Source organism: Crotalus tigris, unplaced genomic scaffold (assembly GCF_016545835.1).
Source record: "Crotalus tigris isolate CLP2741 ecotype Arizona unplaced genomic scaffold, ASM1654583v1 scf7180000024328.341495, whole genome shotgun sequence".
Taxonomy (NCBI): Eukaryota; Metazoa; Chordata; class Lepidosauria; order Squamata; family Viperidae; genus Crotalus; species Crotalus tigris.
Genome location: NW_024100499.1, coordinates 199,424 through 224,941, shown reverse-complemented (window position 1 = coordinate 224,941; position 25,518 = coordinate 199,424). Strand labels below are relative to the sequence as shown.

Below are 25,518 nucleotides of genomic sequence, written 5' to 3'. Positions count from 1 at the left end.
GTCTTCTGCTGCTGTACATGTTGTAGGCAATTTATTTATGAAATGCAAGGGGAGGAAATTAAGCTCCCAACCAGTGGAACCACCTGCCTCCAGAAGCAGTGAATGTTTCACCACTGGAAGCTTTTAAGGAGAGACTGGACAGCCATTTGTCTGAAATAGTATAAGGTTTCCTGCCTGAGCAGGGGGTTGGACTCGATGACCTCCAAGGTCCCTTCCAACTTTTTTTATTATTGTTGTTGTTGTTGTTGTTATGATGATGATGATGTCCTTGGGTCACAAATGACTTTAAGAACTGCTGGATGACACGGTCCAGTCAACTGACACCCCCCCCCCCCCAGAGGCTTTGGCTGCTTTGCCTGCAAGTGAGCTTCTGATACCAGGTGGGGCACAAAGGGCCGCACCCTTCCGCTCTCCTGCTTTGGAGTCTCTCTCTCTCTCTCTCTCTCTCCTCCGAAGCTCCCTACACCCTCCCCTCTCCCCGCCCCCCCCCCCAGTCCTTGGCTTCCCTAGGCCGCAAGCCTGACTCCGGCCCACTGCCCAGACATCCAGAGGGCCTTGGGGCACTCAGCCGCAGCCCCCTGCTGACCGCTTCCGCACCTGGTAAAGAGGGCCTTTTCGCTCTTAGCCTCCACAGTCAGCGGGACGGTTTCCTGGCCTGAGCCTGTGCTGATGGTTTCTGTGGCCACACTGGCCGTCTCCTCCTCTTCCTCGCTGTCTGAGCCGCCAGAGGAGCTGCTGTCTGAGGCCACCAAGGGGGCCTTCCGTGCCACACAGACGTTCCAGGCGCAGGGGGAGGCGGCACTTGCTGTACAAGGGGAAGCATGCAAGGCCCCGTCACGCGGGGCTCTCCCCTGCGGCGGGCCAGCGCACCACGCCACCCGTGCCCAGGGCCAGCTCTTAAAACGAGGGAGGCCCCTTTGCCAGCAGGCAAAACCTCCTGAGAGACTGGAGCCCCTGAGCATCCCAGGCACGGCAGGGCCAGAGCCAGCTGGGTGGGGCCGGGGCAAGCAGTCGCTTGTTCCAGAGCCCAGAGAGGGGGAACCCTGGCTGGAAGCCTCCCCTCCGAGGCCTTTGGCTGCCTTCTTTGCAAGACATTTTCCTCCCGCTCCTTCAGCAGCCTTCCTTCCGAGGGGGAAGCTGGTCTAGGTTTCTGCTGCACCTTGCTCAGATCTACGCCCGTGTTTCAAAGCGGAGCTGAGACTCTTCAGCTGCCCGCTGGTGGGGGCAAAGGGCTACCGTAGCTCGGGGGGGTCCTTGTCTCTTGCAACAGGCAGCAGGACTGGGGGGGGGGGAAGGCGGGCAGGCAGGCAAAGCTGGCGGTGGGGATCCTAGGCATTAGGAAGGGGGGGGGTCTTCCCAGCAGAACTCCTCCTAGGGCACTTTAGGCTGTCCCAGAGCATCTCGCGTGGCACAAGGCACACCTGACTCCCCCACCCCCACAGGCTGCAGAATTCCCCCACCCAAAAGGTGGGTAGAAAATCAGGGGACCGCGGCCACTTACAGTTCTCCTCCTGGCTCTTCCCGGGGCTTCCCTGGGGATCGTGGCTGTCGTTGTCCACAGGGGAGCTGCACCTGGGAGCCGCTTCGGAGCTGCAAGGGAAAAGCCGGCCTCTGGGCTGGAGAGCTGCAGGCCCTGGGCTGGAACCCTGCAGCATCCCGGGTCAGGCAGGCGCTCTGGGCAGCCCTGAGAAACAAAATGCCTCCCCCCTCCCCCCCCTCAGTTTTTTGCCCCAGGAGAGAGAGAAAATCTCGGCCTGCGCTGCTCACAGGGCAGCCATTCGAAGGGAAGAGCCGAGACGGCTGCCCAGGCCCTCGGCTGGGGGTCTCCGTCAGGAAGCCCCCTGCAAGAGCCATGGCGCTCTGCTTGCTTCCACCCCTTCACCCCTGCTGCCCTCACCCGCGGAGAGCAAGACAGGCTGGGCCACGCTTCCTCCCTTGGCCGAAACAGCTGAAACGCAGCCCCCAAGACTGTGCTTGGTCCGCTCTGAACTCGGGGAAGTACCCGGAGGGAGGGGGCAGAAAGCCAGGGGGGGGGCTCAGGAGGGGCTGGGAATGGCTGGGAAAGAGGAGGCCCTTCCTGATGGGGGCACCTGAATCCACAGCTGCCCCAGTGGCCTGGGGGCCCTTGTAATCCCTTGGCCCCTTCCACCAGGAGAGCGATCCAAAGCTTTGTCCTGAGGTGACCCAGAGGAAGCCAGGATCCACCTTCTAGCTGCTTCCCACGAGACAGATCCCTGCCAGGATTGGCCCCGAAGGGGCCATTTCTTAATGAACACCCAGAGCCGCCCGGCATGTCGGAATGTGACACCCTCTGTCCAAACTGGCAGAGGGACGGAGGGGCTCCTCCACGCCCAAGTGCCTACGTTCCCCCTCCTCAGTTTCAGAGCACCCCCAAATTCCTTTCCGCCACCGGGAATGAACCTCTGCACCCGGCGGTCCCTCCTGGCCTGAGCCTTCTGGGCCTGCCAAGCGGCTGTGGCTGGGCGTCCTCCGGTCCGCTTACCAGCAGAAGGGCTGGAAGTCCGGGAACTTGGCCCAGCCTCGCTCTTCGGCAGCCTTCGTGCCGGGCGTTACGGAATCCCACACGCTGGACCCGATGTCTGTGGCCACCCAGGAGGCCGGAGGCTTGGACTTCACGGGCTCAGCTGCCGTCCTCCACCCAGACCCTGCAAGACACAAGGGCCGCAGTGCTGTCCGGCAGGGGCTGCAGCGGTCAGCGACTCTGTCGGGAAGCCCAGGAGAGCTCAGTTGGCAGAAAGGGCCCCCCCACCCCACCCCCCGCAGCTGCAGGACCAAAGCGGCCTTCGGAGGGGAGGCCGGGGTTCTGCCCCTCGGTGCTGCAAGGAATACAGGGGGGGGGCTGGAAGGAGGGTTCACGGGGCTGCCCTCACGGCTCTCCTGGAGCCAATCTGGGAATGTGGGAGGTCAGCCAGCGTCCCTTCCAAATCTGTTGCCTCTCCCTTCGCTGTTCTGCACGGCCTTTTTAGCCGCTTAGTTCCCGTGCTCTCTGGGGCTGGCTGGAGCCAGGATGTGACCCTCTGCCAAGGCCAAGGGCCTCCTTCCCTCTTGCCTCAGGGGAAGACGCAGCCACGCCTGGGCGGCTCTGAACAAGGGCCGGGCAAAGATCATGAGTTCAATGGGGGAAGCCAGAGGGGCATAAGTAGTCAGCTGCCTCTGTGATAACGAAGGCCTTGAAAGCCATTCACACTCCCGCACCAGCCGAAGGGCCTTCCTCCCAAGGGGCCTGGCCGAGTGCCCACGGGGATCCCCTACCCTCCAGGTCGTGCTGGTCCCAAAGGTGCTTTTCCAAAAGGCAACCGGGGCTTCCTTCCTTGAAGACGTTTTGCTTCTCATCCAAGAAGCTTCTTCAGTTCTTCTTGGATGCAAAGCGAAACTTTTTCAAGGAAAAAACCGAGAAAGTCCAGTTGCCTTTTGGAAAAGCACCTTTGGGACCTTGAAAACTAGATGCTGGTTCTGATAGCTCTTCCACTGCATCAGTGTCAAATACGAGGGGCGTGCCTAAGTTTTGGTTTCACTCTTTCTTAGAAAGCGTCTCGCAATTAAGCCCAAATCCAGGCTTCGAGCTGGCAGAAATGGATTTTCGGTTTTGTGAAGCCTGTAAAGGAAGATGGAAAACCCCAACATTTCAGGGGCACTAATGCGGGTGGGGTGGGGGGCTAGGGGTCAGCTGTGGCCCACAGAGAGATCTCCCGCTGGCTTGTGAAAAAACAGCTTCCAGGGTGGATGGGCAGGTAAGCGCAGGCAAACCTTGCGGGGGCCACGGCTACTGTCCGGGACTCCAAGAGGCAGGCCTCTCCCTCGAGGGACTCCTGGGGCGGCCCTGGGCGCTCAAATCTCGCCCACGTTGGTCCCCACACTGGTTTCAACTGGTCTCCCATCCAGGTACAATAAACATACCACGCTTGGCAAATTCAGGGGAACTGAATTAAGGCGGTGTGTGTGTGTGTGTGTGTGTCCCCCTTTGCTTGACAGTGGACAGTTCTGGGGCCCCACCCCAAAGACTTTAACCTGGCAGCCCTGAGGAATAAAGAATCTTGTACAGCCACCGTAAGGATCGGTAAAGGAGGTGGCCATTATGAATGTGTAGCAAACACCCCGGAGATCTGGCTGCTGTCCCCCAAATATCGTTACCTTCAGAAGAGGGATCCGCAGCCTGGTTTTCTGCCTTCCATGGGTCCTCGGAACAGACAGCTGTCCCCTTCTCAGCCTCCTCCTCCTCCTCCTCCTCCCCAGAGTCCATGCAGCCGTCATGTTCCCCGTTTTCTAGGCTACCTTTGCCTGGACCTGCCACAGAATGAAGTCCTCCAAAGCTAAAGTGACCCGGAAACAAAAAGACAATAAGGAGCTGCACAGACAAGCTCTGTTTACATCCGGGTCTTCAACCAGCAGACCCGCCAGGGCAACTATGGGGTGAGCATGGTGAACCTCTGGTCTCCCTCCTCCCAGTTCGGAAGCTGCAGAGACTGGCCGGAGGATGGCAGCACCTGCAGAGCTCCAAAGCTGGAAGGCGGGCAGCTGAGCCACAGCCCAGGAAGCTTTCTTCTGCTGAGTTCAACTCTGCCTCCTCATTCTGCCCCTTTAAAATCCCTTCCGGCCTGGCCCCAAATGGCAGACACGGGCACGGACTCCTCTGCATTGGGGCAAGGCAGCCTCCCTTCCCCGCCTGAGCTAAGGGACTCTGCGCGGTTTAAAACAACATCAAATGTCCCTCATCTTCTTAGGATCTCATTCAACTTCTCCCAGTCAGAACCTCCTCGGTCTTCTCTTTCCCCTCAACCAGCTTATTTTTCTTCAAAAAAACTGCAGTTTTCATCCATTCCCTTTACAGGAGTGGCCAAAATTGTGGAAACCTTTTGGGAAAAGTGTACAGTAGAAATGCCACCTTTGGTTATGTTTCCACCCATTTTTCTTCTAATTTCTTTATAACTGTAACCTTGTTCACTTAATAGTGCTTTTTTACATCGCTTTCTGGGCGACCCGTCAACTCTTTGCACCATTGCTTTAATTTTATTACATTCTGCAAGCTCACGAAAAAACCCAAACAACTTGATAGCCATCACATAACACACTGATCAATGTCCTCCTCTCAGCTTCACTACGTGACATCAATCACTGAATCCTACTGTGATCTGATTGGCTCATTGCCAAAACAAGATGACACCTGACTGGCTCTCTAGACACTCATGCTCACTGGCTACAATCAGGTGAAGGAAAGCTACCTGAGATCAACCTAAGCAAGTTGAGCTTCCTTTTTCTAGTTATTTGGCTATAACTTTTCATAGAATACAGTACAGATAATTGAACAAACTTTGTTGCATTACATTCTTGATTAAATTATCTTTCCATTGATATATAATTTAATGGTACTCCTCCCAAAAAAAATGGCGTTATTAGCCATCAAACCTCAAAAATATACTTTTCCCAAAAGGTTTCCGCAATTTTGGCCACTACTGTATATGACCAAACCATCTCACAATATTTATTTTATTTCTACTTTAAAAACACTCATCGGTCAGGCAGGGGAGGGATGCTGCAGACTGTCAGGTGAAGCATTCTGACCGCCGGATCCAGAAAGGGGGACCCTCCCTTCCCTGTGGAATATCCGCCCCGCCCCAACCCCTCCCCTGCTCTCCCAGCCCCCCAGAAGGGTTGGAAGACCCGGCTCTCTCGTGTGGGGCTCATTGGTCCCTTCGAGGCCCTTTTCCCCCACTTTTTTTTTAACCTTTAATCATTCTATCCTTGTTACAACTGCCTTTTACTGAAATGTAATCTCTTTACATGTTCTTTATCTTTTTGATCGTAGGCCACCCAGCGTGGCTGCAGTGAGATGGGCAGTCTCTGCATTCGCTGAACAAACGAAGGGACGCACCCCAGACCCAACTGCAGACTATCTACATACATATTCTTCCAGCGGATGAGGGGCAATCTCCACTTTCCATCTTACCGTGACCTGGATTTGGCCTGGGCTGCATAGTTTATGTCATTCTCCTCCCAGATATCCTCCTCCTCTTCCTCTTCCTCCTCCTCGCTGTCGTCAAATTGCTGAATGCGTTCGCTGCAGCAGGTTTCGAAGAGGGAGGCATTGGCCTAGAGCAACAGACGAAGACCAGCTCAGACGAGGGGATCTTTCCTTCCTCGACATACCACGGCAACTGGGACCGGGATTGGCCTGGAATCACAGGGAGCAGGTGCTGGAGGCCTTGCACAGGAAGGCGCCCAAGCGACCTCTTGTCCCATCGTTCCCCGCAGAGAGACATCTAAAGCCTCCGTGGAGGAAGAGGAGGGACAAACCCGACCGATCCTCAAGTCAGGGGGCTATCAGGGCCCACCTCGGGGCAGGGTGAGCAGCGAAAACCTCGGCGTTTCCCTGCCCCCCCCCCCGCTATGGTGCCCCCCGCTGCCTGGCGGCCCTGCTTAAGATCGCCTGTTCCCTTTCGGACAAGGGAGACTCTATGCGAAGTTTTGTCTTCAGGGCTGCACCGAGGAATTTTCAAAATCGCTCGGATCCGTTCCCAACTAGGGACTAAGAGTGATGCTGCTCCACTGGAGATGCCGGAAGAATATTTTTATACCCAGGAAGAGTCTGATCTTGTTGGACTCAAGGAAGCGGGCAGGGTCCTTGGGACTGTAAACGGGACCGCCTGCAATTTACAGACGCAGCGCACAAACTGGGGAGGGGCTGCCTCCTGGACCTAAGACCCCTGCTCAAAGAGGAGAGGGCAGTGGTGCCTAGGAGGGCCTTTCCACAACTTCACCTTGTGTGCCAGTTCTGCCTTTCCCCCAGCCGCTCCTATGCTGGTCATCTCTCCCCGGATGGTTTGGCGTGAGGAGGTCTACAAGGGGTCACCCCTGGAGAGCACCCAGAAGCTGCAACTGCTGCAGAATGGGATAGCCCCAGCAGCCTTTGGTGTCCCCAGGGATATAAAGACCTCTGCCATACAAGCTGCACTGGCTGCCGGTTTCCTTTCGGGTCCAATTCCTTAACCAAGGTGCCACCGTTAAGGCCCTTCGTGGCAGGGGGCCAGGTAACCTGAGGGAGCCACGTCAACCCAATTACACAATCCTGTCCCACCTGGTCAGGTATGTTGCGGATGCTGTTGTTGAAAGAGTTTCAACTGGCAGGGTCCAGGAAGAAAGCCTTCTCTGCTCTTGCCCCCGCCCTGTGAAACCCCACCCCCCGACCCCTTTGCCCCTCCTCTGGCCCTTCAGAAGAGCTTGAAGACTCCGCTGACTCGCCATGGGGCTCGGAGGGGAAGGAGCAAGCAACCTTGGGGATGGTTGGTGTCATGAGAAGGTTCTAGCTTTTAAACTCTTTAATTCTTTCAGGTTTTAACATCATAACTCTTTCTTTTTAAATTGTGGTTTTTTTAAAATTTGTTCTTATTGATGCTTTTATGTTATCTTTTTTCTATGGTAAACCATCCAGAGCCACTTAGGGGAGATGGGTGATGTTGAGATGTGATCCATAAATTCTGATCACTGAGCAGTGTGAGTTGCCACTGTTAACCAAATCCCACAGCTATCAAGCGAGGCATTGTTATCGCCAGTGGGGAAGCTGGCAGGAAGTCGCATTTCCCAGGCAGGTAGGTAGCTGGAAGCCGCGGGGAAGCTTGCAAAGAGCGATCACGCGATACTCAGTCGCCAGGTGCGAATGGGCGCGCTCACATGACCGCGAGGGTGCTGGGGGGGGGGGAAGGACCCGGAACTCACCCTGAAGCCATGCGTTCAGTGCTATCGTTAACGGTCGGAATGGTTACCAACCAAACACTGAGAACCCCCCGTATCCCCCTTTCAGAATCAGTTTGAAGAGGCCAGGCGTGCCGAGAGCAGCCCAGCAGAAATTCTACGTGAGTTTAGCTCTCGCTCGCTGAAGGCTCAACACAGGAGGAGAGAGCAGCGTCCCCTGTTTAACAGGGGGATCTTTTGCTGTGCGCGACCCAGAGTCGCCTTCAGGGGCTGGGGCTGTTTCGTCCATTCATGAACCACCTTGAGCAAGCGGGTTCAGACCAGGACCCACATATGCTGGGCGGGGGGGATCCCCAGAGGAAAAGAAGCATATTCAGCCCCTCAGAAGCACAAAGGAGGGCCGCCAACACGGAGCACCCCAAGGCAAGCATGCCTGAGGCCTTTCTGCATGGCCCCCGTGCCTCTGCGGCTGCCGCTGCTTCCCAGCACCTTCCCTGGAGTCGGGGGGGGGGATTTCAAAGGGGCCAGGGCTGCCACACCCTCCCGCCTCTGGGGCAGCATTTGCACCCCCCGAGTTGCTAGCGTGTGGGACTACTTACACCATCATCATCTACGTCGATGCTGAAGTTAATCTCTGCGATCCTGTCGAAGGGGGCGCTGGAACAGATGGGGGGGAAAAGGCCATGAGGGACGGCTTTCAGAAACCTGTGAGGAGGAAGGAAGCCCCACAGGGAAGGTGGGAGAGGCCACAGTTCCACTTCTTCCGAAGCGCAAGAAAACCCATCGCTTTGCACCTATCCAGCCTCCACGTAAGTAGAGTGTCCCATCACGCACGCAGCTTCCTCCGAAGAGGCTTCCCTGGCGATTGGCTTCAACACTCACCAGGGAGCAGCTTTGGCCATGCGGACGCCCAGCCCTCTCTCCAAGGGACGGCCACGCCTGCTTATCCTCCCGAGAGCTCCGGTCCCGGTTTCTGAGAGAGTCCGATGACCCGCCGGTCTCTCCCCTTTCCTGCCACCCCGAGGAAAGGCAGGCAGGCAGGCAGGGGCCGAAGGGAGCCCCCCCTGATCGGATCCAGGGAGCTGAGCAGAGGACCTTGGCCAAAGCGGGGGGGAGGGGGGAGTATGAGACTCACTTGATGTGGTCATCCTGATCGGAAAACTCTTCGTCATTAAAACCGAACTGATCCATGAAAATGGCTGTCATCTGCTGCACCTGGTACTCCGAGAAGGCCTGAGGGAGGGAGGGAGGAGGAGGAAGGGGGAGAAGGAAAGGGCAGGGAAATGGGGGAGGGGGAAGAAGGAGGAAGGAGGAGGAAGGAGAAGAGGTTGATGATAATGGTGGAGTAACTAACTTGCAGTTCTGAGCAGCCCTCCATGAAATCACAGAGACAGGCGATGTGTCTGGTCAGAACACATTCGGGGATAGAGACCTGGAAGAATCCAAACCCCCACACGCCCAGGTACTATGCGCAGCTGGGCATCCTGAGCACTCCCAGAAACAACACACACACACACACACACCGCTCTCAAGGCTGGCACAGCAGAGGTCTGGGCCTTTCAACAGCGCTACCACACAGAGGCCAGAGGTGGATAGTGAAGGCAGGATACAAATAACACGTAAATAAGTAAATAAAATTACAGTAGTGGGATATCCAGAGGATCCGCTCCACTCAGGAGGGGAGACCCGTCATACTGTCTAATTTACCCGTCATACCCCCGGGTAAACGGAAGACTAGAGGCGGGAGTTGCCTAACTGAAGCAACTGGAGGCCAGGCCCTCTCCCCACCTGCTTTTTGAGGCAGACGCGCCCTTCCTCAAAGAGATCTCAATCCATACCCCGTGGGCCAGGCCTGCAGCCGGCAGAGCCCTCCCTGCAAGGTATCCCATCTGCTCCCCCACCCCGCCACCTGGGCTCAGCCCCAGGGGCAGCCCTCGGGGGCCCCTGCAAATGTGAGAACTCACTGGCACAATTATCTCCCTTGTTCTTCTTCAAGGGGCTGCAAGGGACCCTGAATGTGCAGTGAAAACTGCAATGCTGTTTCAGAGACTTTGGTCACAATTAAAGATTACGATGCAGGTGCCGCCTCTGCAGGTGTGCGGAGGTTGCGCCCAGGGCTTTGGTGGATCAGAAAGGCCCCCCCCTACCCCCCCGTCCTTTACCTTTCACATGAACGGACTCACCAAGGCTTCCCAGGAGCCACCGGAGACCCCCCCCCACCCACCCAGAATAGCGCCCTCCTGGCCCTGCTGGCCCTTCACTAGGGCCGCCCTGGAGTGGCTGGAGAAGCTAGTCAGCCAAGAGGGGCCAACTCAGCCTGCCTTCCCAGAGAGAGCTACCTGCTGGAGAGAGACTTCGCTGGGGAAGGCGGCCTCGGTCTCCTCGTCTTCGCTGGAGGAGTGCAGGTGCTGGGCCGTCACCTGCACAGAGGGGAAACCACAGAGGACGGGCTCCAGCGGCCGGGAGGGAAACGCTGGCAACCCCTGCGGGCTGCCCCTTCCTTCTCTCGCTATCTCTTGCGGCAGCTTCCGTTACATTTCCTCGGCACCACCAGCCCCCACCGCCCCCCTCCCGGTCCGAAGTAAGAGAACGCCAGACCGTCTCACCAAATCCACGGTGTTCCTTCGGTTGGCTTCCACCAGAGTGTCCTCCACGAAGCTCTCCCAGCGTCCTTTGCAATCCTCAGGAAGACCTGCAAGGAAGCAGCGGCCGCGGGGCTCAGAGGGCCACACGCGAGAGACAAGGCCCCCCCCCCAGCCCGGAGGGAGCCAGAGCCTCAGGCGGGCCGGAATCAGAGTGCCTGCGTGGGTGCGGTGTGGCCTGGCGGCATCTGCTCTCAGGAAAGCAGCATGGGGGGGGCAGCCTGCAGAGCCCCTGCAAAGGCGGGTCTAAGCTGCTTACTGGGGACAAGAGAGAAGCCAGCTGCCCCCCAAACCGGTCAGCTTTCCAGTGCGCACAGACCCCAACGCCTTACAGCCCTCTGGCCAACCCGAGTTTAAACCCCAGGATTTTGCCTCTTGCCTCCTCTCTGATTTAACCGGGACTGCAGCTCGGAGGGACCGAGAGCTCCGAAGAGGCAGGTGGGGCCTCCTGCCCCTTCTTCTCCCTTGGGCCCGGCAGCTTTGGCCCCGGCTGCCCCAGACGGAGGGAGGGCAGGGATCATCTCCTACCTCTGATGAGCTCCCCGATCTGGCTCTGCCCGGGGCTTTTCTCCATCGTTTGCACAACGGCGTTGGCGATTCGGGTCAGGTGGCCCATGTTGCCACGCCTCATCCCACCTTCTGCCCTGAAAGGGACCAAAGCGAGGAGCCACAGCTGAAAAACGGAAGCCCAAGCAGCGTTCATCCGGGCGGGCACTGGCTCGGCTCGGGTCTGCTGGGCAGGGGGCGCAGGGCGGGTCACGCCAGGACGCGGAAGGGCTGCCACTCAGCTGCCCCTCAACCTCTGTCAAGGGGGTAGGGGGGGCGAGGGCCTCTCTGGAGGAGAGCTGCGGCTGTGGGCCAAAGGGGCCGGGCGCTCTGACTCGGGCAAGCGGCCTCCGTCCTTCCGTTGCTCCCCAAACAAAAGAGCCGCCCCGAAATCAACAGCGAAGCAGAGCAAGGGAAAGGTGGCAGGCGGGGGAGGGGGGAGTGTCACGAGGGGACCAAGCAGGTCATCCTGGCCGTCTTCTGGGCTGAACGCCTGCCCGTCTTTCTGCACCCAAGTGAGCCGAGCCGAACCCGGGCAGAGACAGGCCCCGGGGCTCCCTGGGAGTCTGGCCAGGAGCCAGGCGGCCTCAGAGCCTTACTGGATCTTGTCGTTGGTCTCCCAGGCCCCGAGGATCCTTTGCACCAAGCAGCACTTTTGAAAGAGCTGGAAGAGGAAGACAGGAGAAGCGTCTCAGGGACCAGGAGCGGAAGCCTCTTTCTAGCACGAGACGGGGAGGGGTGGGGGGGGGAGCAGGTGGGGGCGGAGCAGCCAAATCCCAGGGGGAGACTGAAGCCAGTTTCAGTGGGGGGGGGGACACTTGCACAAGGCTAATTCACACTGAAAAATGGCAAAACCCAATCACCTAAAGGGCTGCCTTTTGTTAGAAAATGCAGCTTGCAATTAAAAAAAAAACCCCTAAGACCCAAGGAGGCAATGTTAATTTGGGGCTGGCAGAGAGTTAATGGGGCATTTGCTTAAACAGCCCACAGGGACTGATGCCAGTTTTGCCCCCGCTCTGCTTCAGGGTTAACCTTCCAATGGCACCCCCTGGGGAAGCTGCCTGGCATCTGCCAAAACGCGACTCTGGGGGGCCCCCCTCCCCTCCCCTTTCCTAACTAATCAGAAGGGCCCGTGGCTCCTCCTCTCGACAAAGGGCAGAGAAACCAGCACTCTCTCAGGGGTCTTGGCACCTCCCAGGAGTGCAGGTTTCAAGCCCCGGAATGCCATGGCCAGGGTGGCTAATGAGGAGGATTCCCAGATTGGGGAAGCCCCGAGAGGGGGTGACTGGCTAGCTACCCCTATTCTACGTGGAACCATCCACACAGCCGACACAGCCCATATAAATTAAGAGTTTGGGCCACAAGGGACTAAATAACGTTCTTGCCATAAAACGATCACCTTCTCTTTTAACCATTCTGACCAGAGCCCTTCCTCTCCCTGGAAAAGCACAGTTCAGGTTGGTCCCTCGTCCTGCCAAGGCAGAGAAGGAGCCCCGGGCGTTGCCCTCCTTGGCCTCGCTCCGACTGCCGCCTTCGCAGCCGCCACCCCCCTCTTGGCTGGCCCACTTCCAGGGGCAGGCAGGGAACCAGAAGGCCCCCCCAGAGGTCCTGCAGGGGGGAGGGGGGGAAGGGAGGCTCCGCTAAGGAATACTGGGAACACCACCTCGCTCTTTGCCCGGGACTGCAGGTTGACTTAAGTGCCTAAATGGGGCCCTTCTTGATGGGGCTTCCAGGGCTGCGGCCCAGCCCTCCCTTCGGAAGACTCAGGCAGTGTTGGAGGACACTTACGTGAGTCACCATGAAGTTCTCTGGAGCTCCGGCCTTTCCCTCCGCCTCCTCCTGGCTGTTTTCCGTGAGCAGCCTGCTTCCGGGCACCGAGTGCATCAGGATGGCTGTGACACACAGCTCCACTTGGAAATGCAAGAAGTTATTCCAAGTGTATTTGAAAAACAGGTCCTGAAACAAGGCAGAGGAGGAGGGGGAGGAGGCTTCCTTCCTATCCGTCCTAAGCGCAGCCGGACCAGGGGAACAGAGGCACAGAGGACCTCCTTCCCAAGGTTCACCAGGCGCCCCGAGACTCCCCTACGCCGGCTGCCCTGGGAACGGACACACGATCGGTGGCTTATCTGCCATCAAGTCAGTAACACGCCCACAAAGAGGACTTTCTCCGCTAGGGAAATAAAGATCTACCGACGTCTTATCCCTGGAAAGTCCACCTCCTGGGGGCCCTCCCCAATGGCCAACGCGGCTCCCCACTCACCAGCAGCAGGTCCATGGTGCTGAGCCGGCACAGCTCCCGATTAATGCTGGGCGTGTTGGTGTGAAGAAGGGCAGCGATCAAGCGGGCGCCATGAAGACGGGCATTGCCAAGGGGCTCCTCCAGCACCCCGATGGTCGTCAGGATAGAAGCCACCTGTCACCGTCGAGAGGAGAGCCAGGGTTTCAAGCCGGTTCCCCACGAAGCCCGAGCAGAGAATGTGCGCCTCCTTTCCCCTGCCGAGCGATGGCCCGGGGGGGGGCTGCCCGAAGACCACTGCCCGGGAGGCCGGCCTCATTCCCAAGGGGATCCATCCCACGAGCCCAGCAAGGAGGAGGAGGAGGTCTGGAGAGCAGCCAGCCCTGGAGAAGCCTCTACGAGACACACAGGCAGAGCCCTCTGGGAGAAACTCCCAGCCTGACCAACCTCCCTCTGTGGCTCCCCAGTCGGCTCTGAGCCAAGGAGAGCCCTCAGCCCTGGCACAATCGCACCGAGAGCCGGGAAAATTCCTTTTTTTTTAAAAAAAATAGGCTTTTTATTAAAAAAAGTAAGGAACTGTATAATCCCAAGAGCTAACACTGAAGTCGGGGGGTGGGGGGAGAAAATAATAGAAAAAAAGAAATGCAACGTACAAAAAGGAAAAATTTAGAAAAAGAAAATATTTTAAAAAGTGGCTCCTGATCTTCCTCGCAACAAGTACAGGCAAATCAATAGCCCCCCACCCTCTATAAGGCCCCAGGCACGCACCCCTTCCCATGGTTGCCACGCTCCCCCACCCCACCCATTCCCAGACACAGAAACCGCTGTCAGTTCTCTCCAATTGTCAGCAAAAGGGTTTCCAGGATTTTATAAAAACATTCCATATTTTAACCCTAATAAAACAAGTCAACTTTAAATTCTTTTATGTCTAACAGCCTTATTCTTTAGTTCTTCAAGTGGATGTCGTGGTATTGAATACGATTTTTTCCCCCATCTCACAAAGATTTCTTCAAGGTTTTAAAAAATGTCTTTGGTAAATTCAAAAATAAATTCTAGCCCATCTTTTTTTTTTCAATTTTGATTCATCATTTGCTTTTCCCTTCTGACAGTTGTCTCTCTCTCTCTCTCTCTCTCATAATTCTTTATTCCTTCATTTTCCATATTTCTCTATCAGCCAGGATTTGCATCTCCTCTTCGTTCTCTCTATTCATGAATTCTTCCCTTTTTTTACCTGCCATGTTTTCTTCTTTATAATCTAGGAGGAATGCAGTTGCAGGTGCGGAGATTATTTCTCTCAAGACTTGTTATTTTTCTCCAGTTCTTCAAAATCTTCTGAAAGGTTTCCAGGGTCACGGCCTTCATTTGCCTTTTGGCAGAGAGCCCCCCCCTTCCTCCTCCCCAGCCTCACTCCCCTCTGGAAGTCTTTCTCTACTAGGTTGGCCAAAGTTCACCAAACTTCATCACGCCTTTGTTGTTTTCACCTTTCACCCAGCGGGTCTCTTTCCTGACAGGCGCTGAACCACCTGTCCTGCCACGAAGAGGCTTCACTCACTCAATCCTTCACAAATCTTTGTGAAAGTCCTAATATTCCACATTCGGCTGGTCCCTAAACCGGTTTAAAACGGTCTTATCAGCTTTTTGCCATTCTTTTTATATTATTTAAGTTTTTTAAACTGATAACTTTTCTTCTGTTTTTGGATGAAGTTGTATTTGCCGGGTGTTTTCTTTCTACAAACTTGCCATTTGGAAGATCTCTTCTAGCTGTAAACGGATTGTAGGTCCAGGATTGGTTAGAAAACGAGGTGGTTGAACCCAGGACCCTTGAAGGCCCCAAGGTGGTTGGGTCTCATGGCGCTCTAGACCCGTGGGACGGCGCCGTCCTGCAGAGCGATCTCTCCTCCTCTCCTCGGTCCAGGGCGGGCCCTCCTGCGCCGAGTCAGCCGGGGTGGCCACAGCGCCCTCTCCCCCCCCCCTCTCGTGGAGACATCCAGCGTGGGGGGCCCTTCCCCTCCTGCTCCTCCTCCTCCCCTGCAGACATCTCAGAAACCGGCAGAGCCCCTCAGCCCCGCTGGGGCTGCCACCTGTTCCCCCCATGCAGACCACACCGGCCACCTCCCAGCGCTGGGGCAAGACTCCGCTCACCCTTCTATTCAGTCCCCCCAGGAAATGGTGGGCTCTTGACATCTCACGCTATGCTGGCAGATAACCTCTTTTGGTGGGGAAAAGCCCGAGCCTGGCGGCACCCGGGTGGTAGCCTGAGGGCCAGACTTGCCACCTCACAAGCTCTCTCTTGGGGAGTCGCACAACTATAAACATGGTTTCCTGTTCCGTCTCTCGCAGGCACTTCAGAAACAGGCAAGAAGGCCACCAAGACAAGATGGCTGCAATCTCCCACTGTCTGCAGCTCGCCACGAATCATCGACGAGAGCAACTGAGGCAGCTTCCAGCACGTATCCTGGCCTGAAGCGGCCGTTCTGTCAAGTCTGCCCTTTTCTTCACAATCCTCCCCACAAAAGGAGGCCGGAGAGTGAACAGTCATGACTCAAAAATGGAATTCTGTGGGAATGAAAACCGAGGCCCCCAATCTCCTGAAGGAGGGGACCAGACGAAGAGCGTATCGCGGTATCAAGAAATAACCTGCCAGCATCCTCTCCCTTCAACCGGGGCAGCTGCTCAACCCTCCTTCCCTCAGCCGGGCAGCGACCGTAGCTCAGGTGGGCTACTTCAGGCAGACAGGAGGCACAGAGGTCAAGCGGTTGCGGGAGGAAGGCCTGGCAGCAGCCAGGATGAGCTCTTGGGTTTCCCCCCCTCCCAATCCAGCCCCCAATTGCGGAAGAGGAGCAGGCTCGGATTTCAGCAGATCAGCTGAAAGGAAAGCAGGCCCAGCAGCCTCACCCCCACCCCCCAGCAGGGACACTCAGTCACCCAGCAGCTGGTAAAACGCCTGCCTTCAACCCCCCCCCACACACTTGTTGGACCACTTAGGAACGAGATAAACATTTCTAAATACATGGCAGGCAGAGGTGTTAGTATAAGCATAGCGAAAACACAGCACAGGCTTGATGACAAAATAGAGAATGGGAAATACGCTTGTTTCATTCGTGGATAATAATAAAGGTCTCCCTGAAACCACAAGGGACCAGGGCCACGTGAAAGAAAAAGGAGCCCCTTCGGGGTTCCCCAAGGCCCCCTTTGCCTCTTGCCCAGAGAGGGGAGCCCATCTTTCTTTCCCCCCCCCACCCAGGAGTTCTCCACCTCCTGAGCTCAACCTCCAGACGAGGGGAAGCGCAGGTTGGTAGAGTTGGCACAGGCCCTGCTCCTTCCTCTGCCTCTCTGCTCCTTCTTCCTCCCCCACTTCCTTCCTTCCTTCCTTCCTTCCTTCCTTCCTTCCTTCCTTCCTTCCTTCCTTCCTTCCTTCCTTCCTTCCGGGACCTAGTGCCTGCCCCTTCCCCCCCACCTCCTTTGCCGAGCATGTCTTGGCTGCCCCTGGCCACCCCCTGGATTCCTGTGCGCAGGAATTGGGCCCGAGGAACGGGCAGAGGAGGAGAATCCCCATACCTTGGGGGGATGAAGCAGCAGCTGGTGGAAGTCCTTCAGGCGCAGCTCAATGCCCTGCAGGACGCTGCTACTGACAGGGTGGAACTTTTCAAAGCCCTCGGAGAAAGAGTCCAAAAGTCCTTCCAAGCTGTGGATAGAAAAATAAGCCAACATCAGAAACAAATCGTGTTCAAATCGTGGAGCCACGGCAAGTGCCTTAGAACGGGCCTGATTCAATTTCACAGCCGCCTCCAAGTTTACGTAGTTCAATTTCTCACCCACGGGAAGCAGCATGGCACAAAGTTAATTAAAAAGAAAAATGGTAAAGCAGAAATATGGACATTATCAGAGGTTTTCTCTGCCGTGTTTCCGAGGTGGCTTGCCCTCCCCTTCGTCCCAGGGCTGAGAGGAGGAGGAGGAGGGACCGGCCCCAAATGTGCCCTCGGCTTTCCCCACAGCTGGGCCGGTACCTTAACCTTTACAGGCGGACCAAACTGGCTCTACTTCCAAACCAATGAAAGGCAGCAAGTTATACCTGAAACCAGAATTACCCACCTGCCAGACGCCCAAATCCCTCTGAAAGCCACGCGGCAGGCCCTGATCTGCCCGAAAAGTCCTCCGTTTGCCCCAAAAGGTTGCAGCCTTTTAAGGGAGGCCCATGGCCCATGTTTGTCCACGGGACGCCTCCTTTGCCCCAGCCTGCCGGGTCTCGCCTCCCCGGCCACCCTTTTGCCTGAGCTAAAGACTCGGAGGAACAATGCTGTCAATTACAATACGGTGTCAAACCAGCCACGGTGTCTCCCTGCCATTAAACGAAGAGCTTCTGCAAGGTGAGCACATCAGGCACCCCTTTGGGCGGTGGGGAAAGCCGCAGCCGAGGGCAGCCGATCAGGGCCGGGAGGGCCAAAGACCTGCACCAGAGACTAGGCTGGGCAGGAGGGGCTCCACTGGCCCAGCCCAAAGAGAAAGCCAGGAGAGGGGAGGACTCCTTTCCTGGCCTGCCTGGTAGCCTAAAGCACCTCCTGCACTTCAAGGGTCCCCCCCCCAGGGTATATAATGGCGAGGCAGCCCTGGTTTCAGCCAGAGGGAGCAGCCGCTCTCTCTATGGCCCTGGCCTGAGCAGCACAGGGGGGGGGAGGAACCGGTGGTCATCCAACAGGTAGGGTTCCTCCTAAATACACGCCTCCCTGCCTCCCTTGTGTGTGCAATCTCCCGGGCCATTTCCAGGGTCCCCAAGGGGCTTCTGAGGGGGAGGGTCCCATGAGGATCAGGGTCCCATGAAATGAGTTCAGCTTGAGGCCGCCAAGTGTTCCAGGAAATGAGACGACTGGATTCAGGCAGGGGAGGCTCCCTCTGCAGCCAGGCGGCCACATCCAGCCCGTGGCACCAGCGGAAGGGGTAACGCCCGGACAGCCAAGGCATAAAAGCCAAAATCCTTGCTCTTGGTAGGCTGAGGATTTGCAGATGTTTGCGTGAAAAGCCAGACATCCTGCACTGCGAGGTAATTTTTATCTGGCAGATGCTCTAAACAGTCAAATCTTGCAATGCCTGTAAATACTGCTTGTAAAATTAGCACCACTGGGCGAATCTGCCTTTGCCATAAACGTGCTGCTTTCAGATCAGGCCAGGATCAGGCCTGCACTCAGAGCGGCTTAGCTGTGAGCAGCAAACGGAGTTGCTTCTATGACAGCTCAGGGCTCACGGAGCACAATTCCAAAGGAGGCTGCTTTCTGCTCGGTCCGAAACGTGCATCCTTGCCCGGCCACTGCTGGGCGCGGGGCAAGGCAGGGCAGGGCAGGGCACTGGGCTGGATGAGGCAGCCTGGGCCGATCCTTCAGCAAAGCCCCAGAGAGCGATCCGGCCCATCGCTCGCGGGAAAGACACCCATGGCTTCCGTTCAGGATCTCTTCCCACACGTGTGTCGTCTGGCTCCTGGCTGGGAGAAAGGAGCTGCACGCTTTACCTGCGAATTCTGCAGGGTGAACCGACGGCTGAGTCTGCCCGCCAGGCTAAGCTGAAACCGAGCCAGCGCCGCTATAGGTGGACACGATTCAAGAAATATCAGAACATTCCTGACTAGTCTTTGCCTTGGGGGTGGCTATGCCTAGAGTCACAGCTGGAAGGGACCTCTGAGGTCTTCTAGTCCAACCCCCTGCCCAAGGCAGGAGCCCTTCAACCACCCTGGACAAGCAGCTGTCCAGTCTACTCTCGAAAGCCTCCAGCGATGGAGCACCCACAACCCCGGGAGGCAAGCAGTTCCACCGGTTAGCCATTCTCACAGTCAGGAAATTCCTCCTCCTGAAGTATTTATAGCAGAGCTACTAGATTCTGTAACCGCTTTGTTGCTCATACCATCCATCTTGTAAATTCGCAGGATTTCCCCCCCCCCCACGTATATGTATGCAGTCAAACTAGACTGCGATTTTTCTCTGTGTCATATGTGTGTGTGTGTGTGTGTGTGTGTATGCATAGTGGTATTTTTTTTTGAGAGCTGAAGGCAAGGAAATTTCATTTTAAAGTATGCTGATTAGTATACACTTAAAGTGACAAGGAAGATTCTATCCTATTCTGGTTTTATTCTTATTCCAATACTAATTCTTATTCTCCAAGCCTTGGCCCACACCACAGGACTTCCCCTAAACTAAATTCAGCCTAATTCAACCGCTGTGCCCACACAGGACACAAGCAAGGAGCCACGTCACGGCTTCACAGGGGGGCAGGCGCCCGGGAAGGAAGAGGTCCTCGGAGAACCGCCCAGTCGGGCCTGAAGGAGCAGAGCGGGGCCTTGCAGAGCAGTTCCGCTTACCCAGCTCTCCTTGGCTCAAGCAACGTCAGCAAAACCTGGGTCCCGTTCACAATGCAGTTCTCCATCAGCGCCTCGTCAAACATGTTCCTCAAGAGCTGCTCCACGCACTCCTGCCTGAGACACCAAACACAAGTCAGCACCACAGGGACTCCCCGCTTAGCCAGAGTAACTGGGACCGGCTACTCTAGCTGAGGGACACAGTTGTCAAGCGTGGACCTCACATGGCCCTGGCAGCGGCGGCAATCCCCAAGAGATCGCACAGTTACCCCCTGCAACCCCTGGCTGGCTTTCCCATCAGCTGCACATATTGGGACCCAACAGTGAAGATTGACAATTGTGAGCACATGGGATGCTGCAATGCCACAACTATGAGGAACAGGTATACATGTATGTACTCCAGGTGGTCTTCAACTCAGGACCACAGCTGGGCCCAGAACTCCCACGGCTAAATGAGGGGATCGTAAAGCGCCACACCGGCACATCACTCAGCGACTGCATCCCTGGCATCCCAGCTGCCATCATTAAGCGGAAATGGCAGTCGTTAAGTGAAGGGGGTCCCAAGTAAGGAGCATGGAGGGTGCTGAAGAGGCTGGCGGAGGCCGGCACAGGCTGGACACACGCTGGGGCCACTGCGATGCTGTGCAAACTGCAGCCACCCCTGGAAGCCTCAGCTGCCCCAGCAGCGCAGCACAAAGCTGCCTGGCCCGGGAGGGCTTGCAACTCTTTCTCTCTCTCTCTCTCTCTCTCTCTCTCATGCACACACGCATCTCACTCGTTGGCAGCAGCGCTGGGGCTGAAGTAGAGGCCCGGGGCTATCAGCAGTCTCAGCTGGCCGCCGCTGCCCCAAGGCCTCCGCCTCAGCCCAGTCTTGCAAGGCCGCCTGCCGTTCTCCAAATAGCAGGCCTGCTCCCCTGAAGCCCGGGTAAGAGCAGAAGGATTGAGAGAATGGAGCAAGAGGCTTGAAGAAATGAGACATGGGGCCTGACGAAGGAGCAGAACTGCACGAGGTGGCAAAGGTCATCGAGGCACAGCAGAGGCCACTGAGTGCGGGCAGCGAGGGCAGATGGGGCTTTGGCCAATAGTGCCAGCATGGCTAGCCACCGCACGGGGCTTGAAGCGGCATTTCTCCACGGCGGATGAAGAGGAGGCTGCTGGGGGTGAGGCCGCAGGAGGCCCTGGCGCTGCTGTCAATGTAGGGCAGCCAGAGGGGCTTGGATCAAGGGGTAGATGGGGGGGGGAGCTGCAGCATCCCTGGGGCTGCTCGTTAAGGGCAGGCGGATCACCAAGTGCCAAACTGCAACCGCACGAATGAGTGCAGGGGTACTGCCAGACTGCAACTCCTGGTACAGGTTCCAAGTCCCTTCGTCTAGCATTGTCACAATTTTGAATAGTCATAAATTGAAGACTTCCTGTAATCCCAGTGCAGGCAGCCTGCTGAACGGATCAGAGTTTATTCCCAGCAGTCTCTCAGTGTGACGTTCCCCCTCCGTCCCCTTGGCTTCCACCCCCAGCTGGCTCTCGGGAGCAGGCAGGCACTTGGGTCAGCTGCCCACACATAATGTGCCAACCACACCCGGTTGCTCCTGCCCTGCCCACCTCTGGCCACGTGGGAGCCATCCCCATTTTGGCCAGGATGAAGCAGTGTTGTTGCTTCACTGACACGCCGCCTTTCTCCCAAGGAGCCCCAAGGCAGTGGAGACACTCCTCTCCCCCTCTCCTCCACCCCGCAACCTTCCCTTGTGGTGGGACCGGCTCACGGGTGGGATTTAAGCCAGGCCCACCCAGCGGCACCAACCCCAAAGTCTCATCCCTCCAGCCAACCTCCCTCATTCTCCACCTCCTCCCGGAAGGCCCGTCTGGGCGGAGCTGCAGCCCCCCCCCCCCAGGCCCTCCTCCCACCCACCCGCCGCTGCTGCCTTCCTAGGTACTTACGACTCCAGGGATGCCAGGAGAGGATCCGGGTCGGCCCCCTCCTGGAGCTGGCTGCTCTGATCTCTGCTCAGCCTGATGACGTCACACAAGGTCTGAGAAGCATTGGACTGTCTCTGCAAAACGGGCCACGAGTCACTCCTGGCTAGAGGGGGGCCCTTGGAAGGCCTGAGCGCCCGCCCAGAGCAGTTCTCCCCCCGCATCCCCTTGGGAATGGGAAGCGGGTGAGGGGGAAAGCAACAGGTGCCCTCCACAGCTGCCACCAACCCCTAAATCCCCCCACCCCTTTGAACAACAGGGAGCTCCTTGGGATTCCTCAACTGGCCCTACGTTCCTGGGTTAGGTTATGCGTTACTTAATTTCGATTGGTTTAAGAACGAGCCACAGCCTCTGGCACGCTTATTCCCTCCATCATAAAATACCATCCAGTTGGCATTCCATTATTTCCTTCGACCTGCCTTTTAAATGTGTCCATTTTGCGTTTCTGTACTTGTTAATCGGCATTTGTTTTATTATTCCACGCAGCCATCCTTTGTTGCGTGAATCAAGCTGAGGTGGGCTTGTTCAGCAAACCGCTGTAAGACCAGGAACGCTTTAATACGATAAAGGAAGCCAGCCCCGACAGCTGAGAAGTGTTTCCCCACGGAAGAACGAACGGGGGCAAAACCAGGAGGGCGACGCTCCCTCTTAAGACCTTGGGGGGGGGGAGGAAAGAGGCCTCCAGGCAGGACAGGAACCGGAACCCTGGCGACAGCCACTCAGAGGGTCTGTTGAGCAGGACCCCCCCCCCCGGCAAGAGGCCTTCCTGTGAAGGAGCCCTCGGGGCCAGAGTGGGCAGGAGGAGGCCCCCAGGGACTCCAGCGGCTCTCCCAGAAACCTCCCTCAGCCAAGGGACACTCACACCTTCCTCCTGGTGAGGGCGGATCAGCTCCACCAGCCTCTCCACCAGCCTTGCGTCGTTCAGCCACTGCAGGAGGAAACAAAGGGAAGAACCAGGTAAGCGCCACGCCTTCCCCAACGCCCCGTCTGAACCGTGGGTGTTTCTCCCACCGCCACTGCTCCAGCCCTCTCCTCTGGTTCAAATCCTGCAGGCTCTGTTCCCAGAAGTTCCAAAGGAAGTCCCAGCTTGGAAGAGGGAGAGGCAGCCCTCCTGAACGCCAGAGGGGGAGATCCCCCTCCCAGCACCCGGCCCCACCAGGCCCAGCCTCTCTGCGTGGGGCAACCTCCCAACTCAGCCCAGGACCTGGCCCGGCCGCAGAGTCCAGGGCCCCCGAAGAGGAGGGGAGGCAGAGCGGGAGCCCCGACCTGCAGAACCTCCTGGCGAAGAGGAGCTGGCTCCACACAGCTGACCAGCCGCAGGAGGAGGTCCATCATGGCGGACGTCTCAAGATGCTTCAGCACCAGATCGACAAACTCGGCTTTCTTCCTCAAGAATGAAACCACCTGGGGAAAACAACAACGGCCAGGCACTATCAAAGCTCTTAATTTTAAGTGCACCTTAGAGCTAGCATCTGCAGAGGACATGCAGAGGGGCCAGTGGCTGGAATCCCCACCAACCAGAATCAACGACCAACCAGGTCGTACCGCCCACCCGGCCCTCTGGACAGACCCACGGATGACGGTATCAAAAGCTACCGAAAGGTCAAAGAGCGCAAGGGTGGAAGCACAATCTCCATCCCGCCCTTGCCAGACATCATCCAAACGCGCAACCGAAGGGGTCTCTTGTTCGATCCAGGTCTTGCTCCAGGTGACCTGGTCCACTCGAGGCCTTCTGAGGGTGCAGCGCTGTCACTCTCAGCCACCTTCCCCAGAAAGGGGAGGTCAGACATTGGGCAGAAGTGGTGGGTCCAGCAATGGCTTCTTGAGGAGGGGGCAAACCAAAGCTTCCTTAACAAGCGAAGGAACAACCCTCTCACTCAAGGAAGCATGAACCGCCGCTAGGGCCCACCTACGTGACACCTCTGGGGGGGCTCTAACCAGCTGAGGGGGGGCAGGACCCAGACAGCAACGGCTGAGCTCGCAGGCCGAAGGATCCCACCTGCCTCCTCAGCTACGGCAGGTTCAGCCTGTTCTCAGAGACGGGCTGGGAAACGATAATCGGCAAAGACTGAGCCGCCTGCAGCCCTTCCCATTCCTCCCCCCCCCCTTCAGAGCTACTGGTTTGAGGGTGTTCTTCGTCTATAATTAAATCAGCAATATAGGGCCGGCTTATACGACCTTTTAGAGAAACCAGGACAGTGGAGAGCGGAGTCCTTTCAGAATCTCCACCCCGCGTGTGAAACCCCAAGAGGCACCCCAGCCTTCAGCCTCCCCCCCCCCTGCCCAGAGCGATCTCTCTATCCGGTCCAGCCCACAGAGGGCAACGGGCAGTGAGGCACAACCAGATGCTCTGGCCACAGAGCGAACCGTGGAGGAACACGGTAAATGTAAGGGCTGTGTAAAATAATTGTCGGGGGAAAAGCAGCCTCTTTACCTGGGTGAGAAGGAAAGTGACTTCCTTCTGCAGCAGAGGAAAAGGCTCTAATTAATCACCTCTTAATTTCAAGTAGGGGGTCCTTAAAGAGAGCAGGGCAGGCGGTATGTGAGGAAATAATGACGCCAAATGCCTCACCTGCTCCGCTTTCCTAGCGATGAGGCTGCCGATGGTCTTGCTGAAGAAACTGGCCAGCAAGGGGTTCAAGGGAGGCTCCTGGTCCAAGAAGCCGTAGAGGACGTTCCACAAGGCCTCGTCCTCTCCCAGCCGGTCGCTGATCTGGGGCACATCCGAGGTCAGCAGCTCGCAGGCCGTGTTCGGGTACCTGCAGGGGCAGAAACAAAGCCGAGGCTGAGGACCGGCAGGGCCTCGTCCGGTCTCCCTAAGAGCGGTCAGGGGGACTGCCAAGGCCTGAAGGGATGGGGCCTTCATAGACACAAGGCCAGGTGTGGGGAGAGTCGGGGGGGGAGGGGGTGCCTCGTAATCCTTCCTGGACAGAACAGATGGGAATACAACCACTTTGGAGGGGGGGGGAGTTCTCTCTGCAGCGCTTTACTCAGGAGGACGGAAAGAGGCAAAACTCCCATTTCTGGGTGTTTTAACGGAGAAGAAAATGCTTAGGTATTTTGAGAATGAGCGGCTGATTCAAGAAAAAGAAATGCAAGTGGAGAAAGAGGCCCAGCCTGGAACCGAGGGCAAAAGGACAACCGGAGCTGCCCTGGCCTCTCAATTCAGCCTTTCCCTCCCCCCCCCATACCATTTCTTCCCAGGCTCTGCTAGCCTCCGCCTGGTATCTGGGCTAACCCGCCTTCCTTTAACTCTCTTGTGTGTCTGAATTCCTGGAGGGACCAGGCGCCTCTTCCGTCGCTGCAGGTCCATTTCGACCAAAGGCCGTTGCGGTTTCTGGAACAGCCTTTCACAATAATGGATGGTAAACGTGGGAAAAGGTGGCCCTTGCCTGGTGGGATGGATGTTTCATTCCCCTGCAACTGCAGAGGGACTTCCTCTGTCTATTGCGGGCAGGGAGCTAGCTCAGGATTCGAGGTTTCAAGAGAGTGGACCTCAGCGAGCAAAGGGGAAAAAATTCCAGGGATGGAAAAGTTCAGGGAGATTGATTTCTTTTTTAAAAAAAATCAGAGAGAGGAGATGCTCACTGAAACAACACCGAAGAGAAAGTCCTCCAATAAACTGAGAAATGAGAAGAACAAATACCGAAAGAAAAGAATATTGGATGCTCTGAGCTTGGTTGCTTTCTGGCAGACGTTTCATTACCAGACTAGGTAGCATCATCATCCGTGCTGGAAGGGAAGGGAGTGCTGGGGGAGGTGAGAGGAGGAGGGGAAGGAATGGGGGAAGGAGGAGGAGGACTCTGGGGTCCTTGGTGATCTCTGAGCCTGGTTGCTTTCTTGCAGATTAGATAACATCACCAGAGCTAAACTGATGCTGTCACCCAGTCTGGTAATGAAATGTCTGCAAGAAAACAACCAGGCTCAGAGAGTGCCAAGGAACTCACAAAAAGAACAAGTTTACAAAATGGAAAGAGGGACACATAATGAAAGCAGACCAAAGGTAGTCCCTGACTTAGGACCATCCCAGGGCCTGCCTCTTTTGGCTGTAAGGGTCGCAGAGCAGTTGCCACGGG

At 56.8% G+C, this 25,518-nt stretch overlaps 1 protein-coding gene across 5 annotated transcripts in view; it reads right to left on the bottom strand.

The window, feature by feature from the left end:
• PPP6R2 (protein phosphatase 6 regulatory subunit 2) overlaps positions 1 to 25,518 on the bottom strand; it is a 49,340-nt gene that overhangs the window by 12,347 nt on the left and 11,475 nt on the right. For 3 of the 5 annotated variants that reach the window (XM_039325347.1, XM_039325348.1, XM_039325350.1), the window contains 19 exons: positions 24,015 to 24,201; positions 22,709 to 22,846; positions 22,305 to 22,370; positions 21,407 to 21,519; positions 19,475 to 19,588; positions 16,690 to 16,816; positions 13,156 to 13,308; positions 12,684 to 12,851; positions 11,495 to 11,559; positions 10,878 to 10,993; positions 10,314 to 10,399; positions 10,047 to 10,127; positions 8,843 to 8,940; positions 8,307 to 8,412; positions 5,966 to 6,108; positions 4,153 to 4,331; positions 2,504 to 2,666; positions 1,502 to 1,590; positions 598 to 805 (listed from right to left, as the gene is read on the bottom strand). In XM_039325347.1, the coding sequence (XP_039181281.1) occupies positions 598 to 805; positions 1,502 to 1,590; positions 2,504 to 2,666; positions 4,153 to 4,331; positions 5,966 to 6,108; positions 8,307 to 8,412; positions 8,843 to 8,940; positions 10,047 to 10,127; positions 10,314 to 10,399; positions 10,878 to 10,993; positions 11,495 to 11,559; positions 12,684 to 12,851; positions 13,156 to 13,308; positions 16,690 to 16,816; positions 19,475 to 19,588; positions 21,407 to 21,519; positions 22,305 to 22,370; positions 22,709 to 22,846; positions 24,015 to 24,201 (2,400 nt within the window). The remainder of the gene's footprint in view (positions 1 to 597; positions 806 to 1,501; positions 1,591 to 2,503; positions 2,667 to 4,152; positions 4,332 to 5,965; positions 6,109 to 8,306; positions 8,413 to 8,842; positions 8,941 to 10,046; positions 10,128 to 10,313; positions 10,400 to 10,877; positions 10,994 to 11,494; positions 11,560 to 12,683; positions 12,852 to 13,155; positions 13,309 to 16,689; positions 16,817 to 19,474; positions 19,589 to 21,406; positions 21,520 to 22,304; positions 22,371 to 22,708; positions 22,847 to 24,014; positions 24,202 to 25,518) is intronic. The other 2 variants (XM_039325349.1, XR_005554510.1) reach the window with 2 other exon arrangements.